The 13817-nt window shown below is 48.2% G+C and overlaps 4 protein-coding genes across 4 annotated transcripts; 2 read left to right on the top strand and 2 right to left on the bottom strand.

Annotated features, from left to right (window-relative positions):
* Positions 1-2217: 2217 nt before the first annotated feature.
* Positions 2218-4908, top strand: farB1 (putative C6 transcription factor (Ctf1B); the record flags this gene model as incomplete). The annotated part of the gene is made up of 2 exons (XM_057143233.1): positions 2218-2677; positions 2753-4908. 2 exons carry the CDS (start codon positions 2218-2220, stop codon positions 4906-4908), a joined length of 2616 nt encoding a protein of 871 aa, XP_056992521.1.
* A 589-nt stretch (positions 4909-5497) lies between these two features.
* On the bottom strand, positions 5498-7521 carry N7520_009298 (S10 family peptidase; the record flags this gene model as incomplete). Its single annotated transcript, XM_057143232.1, has 8 exons — positions 5498-6135; positions 6187-6340; positions 6393-6560; positions 6609-6624; positions 6675-6798; positions 6847-6963; positions 7023-7127; positions 7179-7521. The coding sequence occupies 8 exons, from the start codon at positions 7519-7521 to the stop codon at positions 5498-5500; spliced, it is 1665 nt and encodes a 554-aa protein (XP_056992520.1).
* Positions 7522-8973: 1452 nt separating this feature from the next.
* On the bottom strand, positions 8974-10638 carry N7520_009297 (unc-93 family MFS transporter; the record flags this gene model as incomplete). Its single annotated transcript, XM_057143231.1, has 3 exons — positions 8974-9211; positions 9262-9357; positions 9413-10638. 3 exons carry the CDS (start codon positions 10636-10638, stop codon positions 8974-8976), a joined length of 1560 nt encoding a protein of 519 aa, XP_056992519.1.
* A 1551-nt stretch (positions 10639-12189) lies between these two features.
* On the top strand, positions 12190-13433 carry N7520_009296 (uncharacterized protein; the record flags this gene model as incomplete). Its single annotated transcript, XM_057143230.1, has 4 exons — positions 12190-12197; positions 12251-12312; positions 12364-12512; positions 12570-13433. The coding sequence occupies 4 exons, from the start codon at positions 12190-12192 to the stop codon at positions 13431-13433; spliced, it is 1083 nt and encodes a 360-aa protein (XP_056992518.1).
* Between the last annotated feature and the right edge of the window lie 384 nt (positions 13434-13817).

Below are 13817 nucleotides of genomic sequence, written 5' to 3'. Positions count from 1 at the left end.
AGCCACATCGACCGTTTGAGCTCGGACATTTCACCTTGAATGCCAAGGCCTGAAGCATCCGGGGTTGAGAGCGAACGGCGTGATGCCCGAATAGATGCTTCTCCGCAATCCCGGTCTTATCTTTGAAGGTTGCAGCTGCATGACATCTTAATGTAAGTGTCCGCTATCTTGACCCCGCTGACACAAGTCTTGTTTCTTTGAAACGCAGACGTGGGCACTAAGATATTTGAAGGTACGTTGAAGCACTCCAGGCTCGATCGGGGGTAGCGTTGACTTACAGCTCTCGGGCTAGGCCTGCGATGCTCTCGCTAACTATATCATGTATATCTGTCTACTCCGCATTGATCCATGGACAAGTGGACCGGACGGCCAGGAATTCCTGCCCGGCCCCGGAATTCCCATGTCGGCAAGAATTAACAGGATCGAGCGCACGGAACAGGATTCGGGAACCTGACCTAACTTGACCTTTGCCAGGTTTATGATTGGAGTCCCACATAGGATCCGCTTTTGACCTCGTGAGAGCCAGAATTCTCTGATCCCCCGTGATTCTTCTCCCCCACATTGAACCAGGATGAGACTGAGTACCTTTTTATTTCCTCTTTTCTTTTTTTTTTTTCTTTCTTTCCATAGGGTCCTTGGCTCCTTTCCAAACTCAGTAGATAGTGGATCACCACTTGTAAACCAGATCCATGCATTGTTGCGTATCCTCCGATTATCGGTAGTATTATGCACGGACAGGCCCGTTGAGCAATCAAATTGCAGGGTATAAATTCAGAGTCTGCGCTACAGTAAATAGTGATTCACGGCCATGGAGCGGGATTTTTTGCAATCTCGTATGAACACAGGACTGGACCGGACGGCATGTTAAACTTTTGCATTCCAGAATATACATCCGGTTATCGGCATTGGAGAGTGTGGGGTTTTGAAACCTTGGTAATGTATCTGGGGTGAGATTGAAATTGATTGGTCGTTCAATTACTGCTCTTCTTACATATACGGACATGCTATGTATGCAGACATGGACTATATATGTATTCAGCATTAGAGTGATGGAGGGACTTGCTTATAATTACTATCTATATAGAACTTTACACTCAATATCTTGAACATGAAGCAGCTGAAACCTATGAATTCAACCTCAACCCAGAATGGTTAGCGTGCGACAAGCCTCCACATTAAGTCCCACTTATTCTCCGCCCATCGGAGACTAGAGACGGCTCCCCTTTTGAATTTCTGTTTCTTTTTCCCGTTGAATCCACCCCTTGGCTGGCCTGAGTACTCTATCTCCTGAAGGGAAGTCCGTCCAGACCCCCCCAGGTTCCGCTCCACGACATACTAGCGGCTGTGATCTACCCCTGATGACCCATGGGACCCATGGGTTGGGGAGAAAAGCTAAACGGTTGGGTATTCCCTCGGCGTTACTCGGAACTTATGCTTTATATGGAGTGTACTCGTTTATATACATTTTAGTAAATATTTAAAATGCTAATCTATTGGAAATCTATGAAGATCTAGTCGGATTGCTTGGCAGAGGGGGCTATACAATATCCAATACAATACGGATATATGGAAATGACTTTTTTTCTAGACTGTTTTATGACACACAAACCCTCCGTCTCCACTCTGTGGATGGGGTCAATTCCTGGAGCCGGTTTTTTTCTCACTTTTCTCTTTTCCGCAGGATTTTCCTATTTTCTCCCTTGTTTTTTCCCCCTATATAATTTGCCATTTTCAATTGACATTGTTACTTCAAATCCCATTGAACCTTTCCGCATTTACTTAGTATACACTTGGATTCTTACTGTCGGAACACGCGGCATCTTTTGACCCGGTGGTCCCGTGACCGGGCCGAGCGTCAATAACGCTAAGCCCAAAGTAGTTAACATGACGACATTCCTATTTAGCGCTTTGAGTGATTTTGGCTTTTGGCTTTGGATTTGTACCACGAGCCAGGTAGAAAGTGGAAATGCCTCTCGTGTGGGGAATTCCTGCCATTCCCGGCCTAGCGAATGATGAATACGCTATTTGGTAATTTTACATACTGTTGGGTTCGTCCAGACTATGGGGTTTTTTATCCATATACTTAAGGCAATCCACTCTCCCCCGGTCCCCCCCAGCGCGCCTCCCCCAGTTCTACTCCAAAAATTTATCAAAAATAAAATCTCCACTCCCCCAACATTCGTTGACTCGAATGTACCCCGTACGCCCCCGGTCAATATGAATACAACCGCCATGACCGAATCCGAGTCAGGAAAACGAAAGGCCTCCACCGCCGGTTTAGCCGCTCATAGCCGTCCTGTCAAACGCCGAGCTTCGAAAGCATGTTGCTGCTGTCGCGCCCGCAAGGTCCGCTGTGATGTGGTAGAGAATGGTTCCCCGTGCACCAATTGTCGATTAGATCAGGTCGAATGCGTTGTCACAGAAAGCAAACGGAGAAAGTTCGTCAACACTATGAACAAGAGAGACAAGTACTTGTTCCATGTCCTTTTGCTAACGGAGATTCGGTACTACAGAAAGTCTCGGGTGGAGGTAGATCATGCTGCCCACTCTGAATCCCCAGAAGCCTCTGAGGAGAATTTGCTGCATGGTTTTCAGGGTTTGTCTGAAATGGCACCCACTTCACCCTCTCAGGCGTCCGTGGATCTAGATCACGGACAACATATGCCACATTTGCTATGTGCGTACTCGCTCCAACGGAGATAGAACGTGTCAATCTTCAATTTGGGATTGTCCAGCTAACCTGCAACCGTAGATCAAACACAGGCCCAACGCATTGGTTCCGACGATCAAAGCCGCCGTCACATGGCCCCCAATCCTGCCGTGCCCGCGTCAATGCCTCTGGGAAACGCCACGTTGCAGATCCAGCAGCTACTTGATCCCTCTTTTGGAAGCCATCGATCCGCGAACGCCTACCTACCAGACTACATTCGAGGCTTGCCTGCACGGTTCCAAAAGGAGGATATTGATTATCTCGCTGCAAAGGGAGCTTTAACAATTCCAGACGCAAATTTACGAAATGAGCTTATGAAGGCCTACATTCACTATGTGCATTCATATATGCCTTTGTTGGATCTGGAGGAATTTCTCCAGACCATTGTTCAAAACGACGGAATCCACCGCATCAGTCTGCTACTATTCCAGGCCGTCATGTTCGCCGGTATGGCGTTCGTTGACATGAAGCACCTGCAAGCCGCTGGTTACCAGACCCGAAAAGTGGCACGTAAAATTTTCTTTCAGCGAGCCCGCCTCTTGTACGACTTCGACTACGAGGTGGATCGCATCTCCCTGGTTCAGTCTCTGCTACTCATGACCTATTGGTATGAGACTCCAGATGACCAGAAAGACACCTGGCACTGGATGGGTGTCAGCTTGTCTCTGGCACACACCATCGGCCTCCACCGAGACCCAGGTAACTCGCGCATGGATCTTCGCCGCCAGAGAATGTGGAAACGCATCTGGTGGAGTACATACACTCGTGATAGATTGATTGCCCTCGGCATGCGACGGCCGATGCGCGTCAAGGATGACGATTGTGACGTACCGATGTTGACCATGGACGACTTCGAATTCCATGCCTTTTCACCTGAAATTGTGAAAATGGTTGGAGACTCGGAAATTCTGCAGAATGTCAGCCATCAGCGAGAGCTGGCGCTGATGTTCATCGAAAAGGCCAGACTTTGCCTTTGCGTGAGCCATGTCCTTTCCGCACAGTACTCGGTGCTCAGTCACAAATTCGGTGGCACCATGGAGACCACCATGATGCTGGTTCCGAAGAAGTCTACCGCGGAGTCATTTGAAGTGCGTCGATGTGATCAGGAGTTGGAAGACTGGCTGGCCAATCTCCCAGTGGAGACACAATATACGCCCTCGGGAGTATCGAAGCTTCCGGAGGCCCGTGAAGTACTTCATTCACACCGAGCCCTGTTGAAGATGGTTTATCTCACTACATCCAGTGCTCTTCATCGCCCACAGGTCCTTCCCGCAGTCCCGTACCCGTCGATGGATTCCGAACTACAGGAAATGTCTCGCCAGAAAGTTCGGTCCGCCGCCGTGGAAATCACCAGCATCGCCCAGGATCTTCATGTCCTGGACTTGACTCGATACTACCCGACGACTGGAGTGACGGTGCTCCTACCAGCCGTCATCATCCATCTACTTGATATCAAGTCGAGCGACGCAAGCGTGCGGATGACAAGTCTCCAGCGCTTCTACCAGTGCATGCGCATCTTACAGCGTCTGCGGGAGATTTACGCGTCTGCCGACTTTGCGACCTCATTCCTAGAAGCCGCCATCCGCAAGGCCGGCATTCAGCTGACAGTCGCACCCCAAGAAGTGCAATCCAAACGATCTCGCAAGACCTCAACCAGCGATCCATTTGATTCGCTATCTCGTAACAACACCCTGACCCCTCCTCCGGACTCCCTGGCCCAGAAAATCCCGGACCTCACCTACCCGCAGGCCCCCGCAGGCGGGCGGACCACTGGAAACCTCTTTGCCTCGACCCCACCCCAGTCTGACGGCAGCGAAAACGGCAGCACCAATAACCTCAACCTGGCCCACACCCACGACGCTTTCGCAATTCCCGAACTTAACTCCGAGCTGAGCCTCACCGAATTGATGGACCTGGCCAATGACGCCGAGGTGACCCAGAACGACTTCGACGCGCTCATCAACTTTGATGATGCTGGCAACGAATTCTTTACGGATGAACAACAGCCCGGCGCCGAAGACAAGGGCTACGATTTTGGCGTCGATATGAACATGGGCTTTGGCACTGAACCGAAGCCGATTGACTTTGCCAATCTGACAAATCTCCACGGCGATCACGACCATTCAGCCGAGGTTCATTCACGGCCCGGTTTGACGGCGGATTTGGACACAGACCTTGGAATTGGTCTGGATGAATAAACATGTGCAATGTTTTGCCTTTATGATTTTTTTGGTGGATTTTTACTAGCGGAATTATTTAATTACTGTCTTACTACAAGCCTTGCACATTGGATCCGACAGGTGGTGTTCATATCTGGCGCATATCCCGGGATTGATTTGGTTTGGGTTTCTCTATGATGATGATGACGACGTCCTTTTGTACTTTTGATATAGAGGGATTCCAAAAAGTATGACCAATATGACGACTTCCATTCCATCAATGCACTGTAAATATCTAGTTAATATCCTGTAAAACACCTGGGCATCGGGTGGATCGATGCCGATAAGCACTATCGGGATCACATGCTGCCCGGGTGGATCTCGCAGTGATCGACGTCTTATTATTCTAGTCGATTCTCAATTTAAACGGTTCCGGGGATTCGGTGAGATCGACAGGGGTCAGTTTTATGCGGGAATTAATGGTTCGATGTCCAGATGCGGCTAACATCCCCGTGAGCCGAGGTAACTTTTCTACATGAGTACAACACCGGATTTCGGGATTCAAATCGTCCCGTTTGAAGACTGATGTCTGTTAAGGTTTGTTGTATAGTTATGTAATACGTGTCTATCAGTGCTTTCTCTTCAGTTCGGCAGCCCTCGAAGCAGTCGGTAAGGCAACCGACGACTCGGTGTGCGTCGCAGTAGCAGGACCACTCGACCCAAAGCGAGAAGTCAACTTCTTCTGCCCAGTAGGCAACTCCCAACCATTCAAGGTACGGTTGAAGAGCTGCAATGCCGCAATAGGCTGATAGAAGGGCACCTCGTGACCCGCCTCATATACTCGAGTAAAAGAAAAGTTTCCGTACTCGCGTGTCTTTCCGTACTCAACACCATCTACCAAGAAAGGCGCATACCCAGCGGCTTGGAATTCTTTACTATGCTTGTACTTGGTGGCAAGGGAGATGGCTTGTCCTCCAAACCAGTTGCAGATGTAATCAGCGTCGCCGTAGATGAGAGCTACGCGCACGGGGCGCGTGAGGATGTCTTCCAGGTCCTCGATGAAATTTGGCCAGATGAAATCGCCGGTCTGCTGAAAGGCAAAGTAGACTTCGTCGTTGGATTCGGTGTAGTTTAGGTCGACGCCTAGGGCGTTCATGACGGAGTCTTTGGCGAGGTATTGTTCGTAATAGCTGGGCGGGGTGGGATCATTGCTTGGGTGACGGATGTCATAAGTACCACGGCCGCTGAAGGAGTAGTATGGGCCCTCTGTAGAAAGTTAGGTATCGTCAGTGAAGTATAAGAGGCTATGATACGTACCGACATTGTCACGGCACATGTTGGTTGCCTCTGTGCACAATGAGTAATCTGATAGGGAGGTGCGGTTAGTGGCCTTGCATGTGGCAACCTGGTCCTGGCAACCGTTGGGCATCTCGTTGGCGAATTTCATGTACTCGTAGACAGTCTTGTTGACCTGGGAATCACGTTGGCATATGGTCATAGTTTGGAAAAAACAAAAACTTTACTGCTTCAATGCCATAGGTGTTGTGCACGGCGAATTCGGGGTAATAAGGGGCCTGGATTGCTTCGTCGATGATTCCATTAATAATACCAAGGGTGTTGAACTCGAGTTGAACGCCTTTGACAGAGCCATTGGCAATCTTTTGATTCTGTTCATAGAAGTGGTCGAAGAACTGCTCATGTTAGATCAATTGAGGGGAAATCTTCAGGTCTAAACCTACTGCCGGGCCATAGTGTCTAAAGAGCATTAGTATTGATAAAACAAGTAAGAAGGCCAAACTACCTACCCGCCATAGCTTTCAGTCCAAAGGTTAAATTCCTTTGATTTGATCTTCGAGTCTAGCTTGGGCAGCGCCCCAAGGAATCCCTGCAGAACTTCCCAGGTAGCCTCAGCAGCGAGGTAGGTGGTGTCTGTGATCATTAGTCCATTTGCCTAGACTTTCTACCAATGCCACTCACCGATCATGGTAGCATTGATCACTGGATAACGGCCTTGGACTCCCGCAAAACCGGCAGGTTCGAACGACCCTGTAATCGGGTTGAGGGAGCCAGCTTCTTCTTCGGAATATGAGAAACCTTTGACGGGTTAGTGTTTATTGACAACATCACTTTAAAAAGGTTAGCAAGGATCCTACCAGTGCCAAGCGGCTGGGAAATGAACAACATGTTGGAAACCTCATTCCACGAATGCGGGTTCAGATACGTATCATAGGTCTCGTTGACGTGACAAGGTCCCAATTCTGGTTTGGCAATCAGCGAAATATTATTTGTTATCTGTCCTGAGCTTTTACCTTCGAATAGCCCAATCAGGGAGTCACTACCGGGGCCACCATTGAGCCACAGGGTAACCGGGGCTGTCTCTGGCTTGTGCCGGGCCTCGAAGAACCAGAAGAAAGTGTGCTTATCAGGCGCAAGATCAACATATCCTGCGTATGAGTTCACACCAGGGGTAGTCTCACAAACACCTTCCTTCCCAGGCTCCTTGTAGCGAATGGTGACATTGTTGGCAGTTTTGATGGTCTTGACACCGGTAGGCTCCTTGGGCAGCTGGCGACGTGCGAATTCCGTGCCCAATGGCACAGAATGAGCCGCCGCGAGGGGCCACAACAGCGGAATCCAGGTATTAATGCGCATTATATATCAAGCTTGTGTTGTATATTGGAAGCCGCCCCTTCTATCGTCTTGATCAAGGGAAATAACAGCGGGTCCATTGTACCTTAAATATCCGCCCCGGAGCTCCGGGTTGAGAAGATAGATCGACGATTGTGAAAGGAGCAGGCAGCAAGATGATAAAGTGGGTCGCGACGCCGGCGATACAAAGGTCGTGATCAGAGCAATCGACAGTCATTTGCCATTTCGAGAAGCCAAGGCGGACAGCCAAAAGCCAGTGATAGGCATTGATAGGTGATCAACAGCATAGTGGGGCCATCTCCGATTCCACTCCGCATGAGCTCCGGTAAAGGGTAGTATTGCTAATGCAATCAGCATAGGATATCTTGGCGGGGGCTTCCAATGAGCGATTCGGGACGGGATGCCAGAGCCAGGGTCATGGTGAGGGGAAGGATCGGCATCTATTTTACTCTCTTGAGTTGTTACAAGATCATACATATCACCTTGGAACATAAGTAAACTCCCATTAGATTATCCTGTTTCTGTTTCATACATATATACATGTACCTACAACCCACATGATAATATGATAATTTGGTGGAAAGTTATGTTTTGACGCAAGGGGTAACAATTTCATACATCGAAATTGAACAGATAACATTGTCCATAATGTGCATCGACCAAGCATTTTTTTCTTCTTATCAAAGGATAGTTTGTCCTAAGGGAATAACTACTTCACCAGGTTTAAAAAATACGGGACACCATGAGAGAAATATAGTAGCGTTTATATATACTGTATATGCCTCAGTAGTGATACATATACGTATATAAGAGGGGTAAGGGTCCGGTCACCAACAATTCTTTGAGTCATTGGCACCCCGGCGAACTGGACTACTCCATATAGACTGTGACAGAATAATAAGTGATTTGACCCTCGTGCTATGTATAGGTTCAGTAATACATATATAGAAAATCCGACTATTCCGTACGCGGTAGAACGGACACGCGGTAGAAAGGACCGCGAAGCTTGTTTTGTCTTAGCTGCATATCAGGAACTTATACTATACGTTACTAGTTTTCCGCATTGAATTTTTCATATCAGTATACAGTTGTACTTCAGGGTTCAATCACACTACAGTCCACACTTGACCGTCATTTATGAGTATCAAGACCTCAGAAATAGATGAAGTCTCCTGGGAAGGCCGTACAATGATGTTCAGGTCAAAGGGAACAGATACAAGGGAAGACAGAATCAGGTCGAAAAATGATGAAATTCAATCCTCGATGGGAGAAGGCGTAGCGTAATCCAGGAAGGGATATCGATGAGTCATTGAGAAACCCACAAAAAGCAGGAAGAAAAGAAAATAAAACACGCCTCGTAAATGCAACTGAGTCATGGCATCCATTGCGAATGCAAGAATGGCCGTCAAAGTGGTGTTACACGCCGTGGGATCAGAGCCCTTGACATCTATAGCTTTAAGACTTCCCGGGGGTATCCTCATGAGACTCGGGCTTCTCATAGTCATCCATCTGAATGGTGGTATCTCCCAGAACGTCGGCAGTGGTTTCGTCCGAAAAGCGTAAGTCATCCTCAATGGCCGTGCTATCCTTCACCTTGAAGAAGATGATAGGCGAAGCAATCAACATACTGCCGACAAGCAGACCCCAGCAAGAGGCGAACTCGGCCATGAAAGGAGTCTTTTGGGCATCCAGTCTAAATTTGCTATTAGAAACTTGATTCAACATAATGGAAGGCATACATACCGCCACATTCCAGCTGCACCGGCAGACTGGATCCCCTTGTAGAAGCCAGCGAAGTTGGCCAATTTGCGACTGTTGTTGGAAAGAGAGCCCATGTACCTGAATATCGAGATTAATAAAAAGCTTCTCATGTAGAAACATGCCGAGAGCTTACCAATAGGTGCAGGTCTGGAATGCCGCATCATAGAAGCCGTAGAACATGTACAAGAACATGGGTCCAACATAGCCGCTATCCATGAAATCCATGTCGGCCTTGACGGTCTCTCGGGTGTATTGTTTCTGGAAGGCATAACCACCGCCCCAGATGCCCATGGTGATAGCGAGAAGGATTCCAAAATTGACCTTGGCGCGGGTCGGGCGAGAAAGAAATTTCATATCCAGAAGCTGGCCAAAAACAAAGGCACCGACCATCTGCATCAGCCAGTACAGGAGACTGTTTAGAGCCCGAGTGCGAACGGTGAAGTAGGCGAGATTGACCGAATTGAATTGGTAGCCGTAGAACCAATTACTAGCAAAAAACATGGGGAACATGAGAACGATGTAAAAGTCGGTGCGTAAAGTCTCCCAAAGACCCAGGAACTCGGACTTCCACGTGGGGTTCTTGATCACAATGATACGTGAACCGTCCTTGCGCTTGATATACTTGGAGTCGGCGATGGTCCAGCAAAGGGCAAATCCCACTGCCATCAACACCAGGAAAGCGATGTAGGTGCCGTTGTTCACACTGCCGGCGGTACTATGCATGTTCTGGCCCAGCGGGATTAGACTGCCAATGACTCCACCCAGGTTGAAAATCACCCAGAAGATGGCAATGTACTTGCCCTTCTCATGTTCATGAGGATAACTCATCATCACGGCACCTTGGGCACACCACAGCAGACCGGCACAAACACCGAGTAGGGCACCGGCAAAAATGAGAAAGCCCGCATTCTGGTTGATGTTATAAGAGAGAAGTGCGGCAACATAGAGAAAATAGCCGAATCCGCCGAGAGACAGGGTCAGACGCAGACCAATGCGATTGGCAATGGAACCGGCAAAGAAGCCAACAACGGCGAAGGTACTGTATAGGGCGGTGTTGGAATTGTTCACATCGGTCGCATTGACTTGACCACCACCTCCTAAGCCGCTCACCGCGTTGTACATGCCAGGGCATAGAAAACAGACAAAGGAGACGAGAATCAATTGCGTTTCGGGCGACGCGAACCAGGGAGCCTCCCAATTGCCAATTTTCATCATGGGCTTATACATCCACGGTTTCCCCACCACCGCATGGTCCATTGCAGTTTCCGGGTCTTGCATATTCATTTGTTCCATCTGTTTCTCCGGGGTCACAGATTCTGAAGCATGTTGCCGCTCAGGCTCAGGCTCGGAGGAAGCCATTATAGATTCACAGAAGTGGAAGAGATCAAAGTCGGAAGAATGGAAAATCTGGGAAGGAATGCTACGTCCACGTGAAAGGGCAGGAATGTGCAGGAGAAAAGTTGATTAAAGAGATTCGGTAAGAAAGGAAAATTATTTTTCTTTTGGGTCAAAGTATAGCGCTAGCTTATCAATGTTTCACAGATAAGTTAGAATGATACGTTGGGGTAATGATAAAGTGGATGTTAAACAATTTTCCACAATTCTGGTGAAGTTTTGGGTGGGTAAATTGCGGGGATAAAAAGATGGAGACTCTGGAGAGAAGTTTTTGGTGAAATCATCGGCGCCGATTTAACCTACAAAATGTGACTCTGCATTCGGTTCTATTACTTGGCATGCAACACCAACTTTGGTGACTAAAGCGGGTCCATACTTAACATCGATGCATTGGGGTTTGACTAACATACTACTATGATCCACTTGATAAGACCCTTGATTTTAAAAGGCTTTGATCATCTTCAATTCATCATTGATCAATGGATCTGGTTAAATGAAGTCATCAAGTTTCCCCAAATATCTGAGGATCATCAAAAGCACGGCTCTTCCCGGATCTAGGAATCCTGCATGATCTATATTGTCTACCTTCCGAGAACATAATAAACTTTGTTCGGAATGGATACGAAGTCATCCAAATTTGTGTCTCAGTCAACTTGGTCTTGGGTCTTTAGTAATGCCAAGATTGTATGTAGGAACTTTGAGGAGCTTAAAAGAACTTGAATCTGATAGCAAGGCAATCAAAGACAACATATAGTCATTTCAGTTCAAAAATCTTAGGAGCTTATTACGGAGTAGTTGATCGACATGAGGAATGAACTGTATTCGGCGTATGACCTGTTTGCATCTGTTTTGACACCAGAAGGCGGTGTATGTATTTTTGATCAAACAAGAAGGCGGTCTGCTCACGTTTGGTCCATTACCTAAGCCTACCATTTGCGGCCCCACGATAACCAGAACTACGACGCTATGAGGTTACAGTCCTCTTTGCCCCGGATTTCTGTATTTTGAACTTATTAATCTTTCTATCACCGAATGCTACTTGCTGGTCGATGGAACCCCTTCATGCCAGCTTGACATCAGGATCCACATTTGCCAATCATCTATAATCATTCTCAGTACTATTGTTGGCCACCACATGGGACAACATGGACATCCAAAGATGGGGAAATGTTGGGTTCAGAATGGGGCTACTTGTTCTGGTTACATGAAATCCATGGTAGAGCAATCAGAGAACAATAAGAACGAATCAGAGAATAGGGAGGACGAAGGTGCTTGTCAAAATCCGGTCTCACCCACATGGCGCATGCGACGATAACATTCTCCGATGATCTTATGGTGTAGTAGAGGGGCGAGTTACGATTGTGTACAAGGAAGCCCCCAACGTAACCAGACTTTTTTTTTTCTCTATCTATTCCATTACTTCTTCTCTTCTTTCTTCACTTCCATTTTCCATCTCTTGATCTTCCGTCGTCCCAACTCTTACCTCTTTCACCCGCAGCCTCTGACGTAACCACCATGTATGTGTCGGTTCATTATTGAGGCCCATCATCGCTAACTTGAGATCCTTTTCTGATAGGCGTGTGATCATCAGAGAAGATCCCCAAACGGCTTCGGTGTATATCGCTGAATACATCGTCAGTAAGTGAACCTCCAGGGTGAAATGGCTCAAGTCAAACTGACAGGTTTCAGGCCGCATCAAAGCATTCAACCCCACCGAGAACCAGCCCTTTGTTCTGGGGTTGCCAACAGGTAGCAGTCCCGAGATAATTTACAAGATTCTGGTCCAGCGTCACCGTGCTGGAGAGATCTCCTTCAAGAATGTCGTGACCTTCAATATGGTAAGTCAATCACCCAAGGTAGTTCTCGGCGCATTCTGCTAAACCCCCATTGCGCAGGATGAATACGTAGGTCTTCCTCGCGACCACCCCGAGTCCTACCATAGCTTCATGTATAAGCACTTCTTCTCCCACGTCGACATCCCTCCCCAAAACATCAACATCCTCGATGGAAATGCGCCAGACCCTGTCGCGGAGTGCGCCTCATTTGATGCACGTATTGCGCGCTACGGTGGCATCGAGCTTTTCCTCGGCGGTGTTGGACCCGACGGTCATATCGCCTTCAACGAGCCTGGCTCCTCCCTGAGCAGCCGCACCCGTGTTAAGACCCTAGCCTATGACACCATCTTGGCCAACTCGCGCTTCTTTGACAACGACGTGACAAAGGTGCCACGCATGGCCATGACCGTTGGAATTCAGACCATCATGGATGCGCGGGAGGTGGTCATTGTCGCCACTGGTGCCCACAAGGCGTTTGCGGTACAAAAGGGTCTGGAGGATGGCGTGAATCACATGTGGACTCTCTCTGCGCTCCAGCTGCACCCCCACCCGCTTATTGTTTGTGACCGTGACGCCACTTTGGAGCTCAAGGTCAAGACGGTCCGCTACTTTGAGTCCATTGAACAGGCTGGCACCGATGCTCGTACCCAGGGTCCTGCGCTGGTCTATCGCCCTCGCACCTACGTTCCTGCCCCCGTGCCCGTCAAGAAACCCTCCACGCTACCGAGTCGGGATATCACTCCGCAAAAGGTGCCTAAGGATCTGCGCATCAATACCGAACTTGGTCGATCCTTGGAGGATGATGAGCTGACCCCGGACAGCATGTCTTCACGTATGGTTGACTCGGCTATTGCCGGACTGGATGGGACCCTGAAGAATGACCTGATTTTTGATCGAATGGGAGGCAGAATGACTGCAATTTAAATTTCAAAACCTTGGTTTTGGGTTCTATCCTCCCTGTGATGTGCGCTGGGTCTGGACCTGGAGAATGGTGTTTGGTGTTTGGGTCTGATGCATGCCATAGCTGCTTGTATGCATGTTTTTCTCTTTTTTTCGGCTGAGGAGTTATCTTTCCTTTCTTACTTGTTTTTGATACATTTGAAACTGATAGATAAGATATGGTGGATATGCTCTTGAATATTCATGCAATAAACGATTTAACATTTAGCGAATACACATTTTATCTAAGATTGTGAATACACCGTAGTGCTGCTACGCCCAGCCTCGAATAAAATTGGAGGACTGCCTCGGTCAATAAGTTTAACGTTGATGGTCGCACAACATAGAGCGGGAGAATGGAGAAGAAGA

Source organism: Penicillium odoratum (assembly GCF_028828045.1).
Source record: "Penicillium odoratum strain IBT 22623 chromosome Unknown utg000006l_segment0_segment0, whole genome shotgun sequence".
NCBI classification, from domain to species: Eukaryota; Fungi; Ascomycota; class Eurotiomycetes; order Eurotiales; family Aspergillaceae; genus Penicillium; species Penicillium odoratum.
This window is presented reverse-complemented; position numbering and strand designations above follow the sequence as displayed.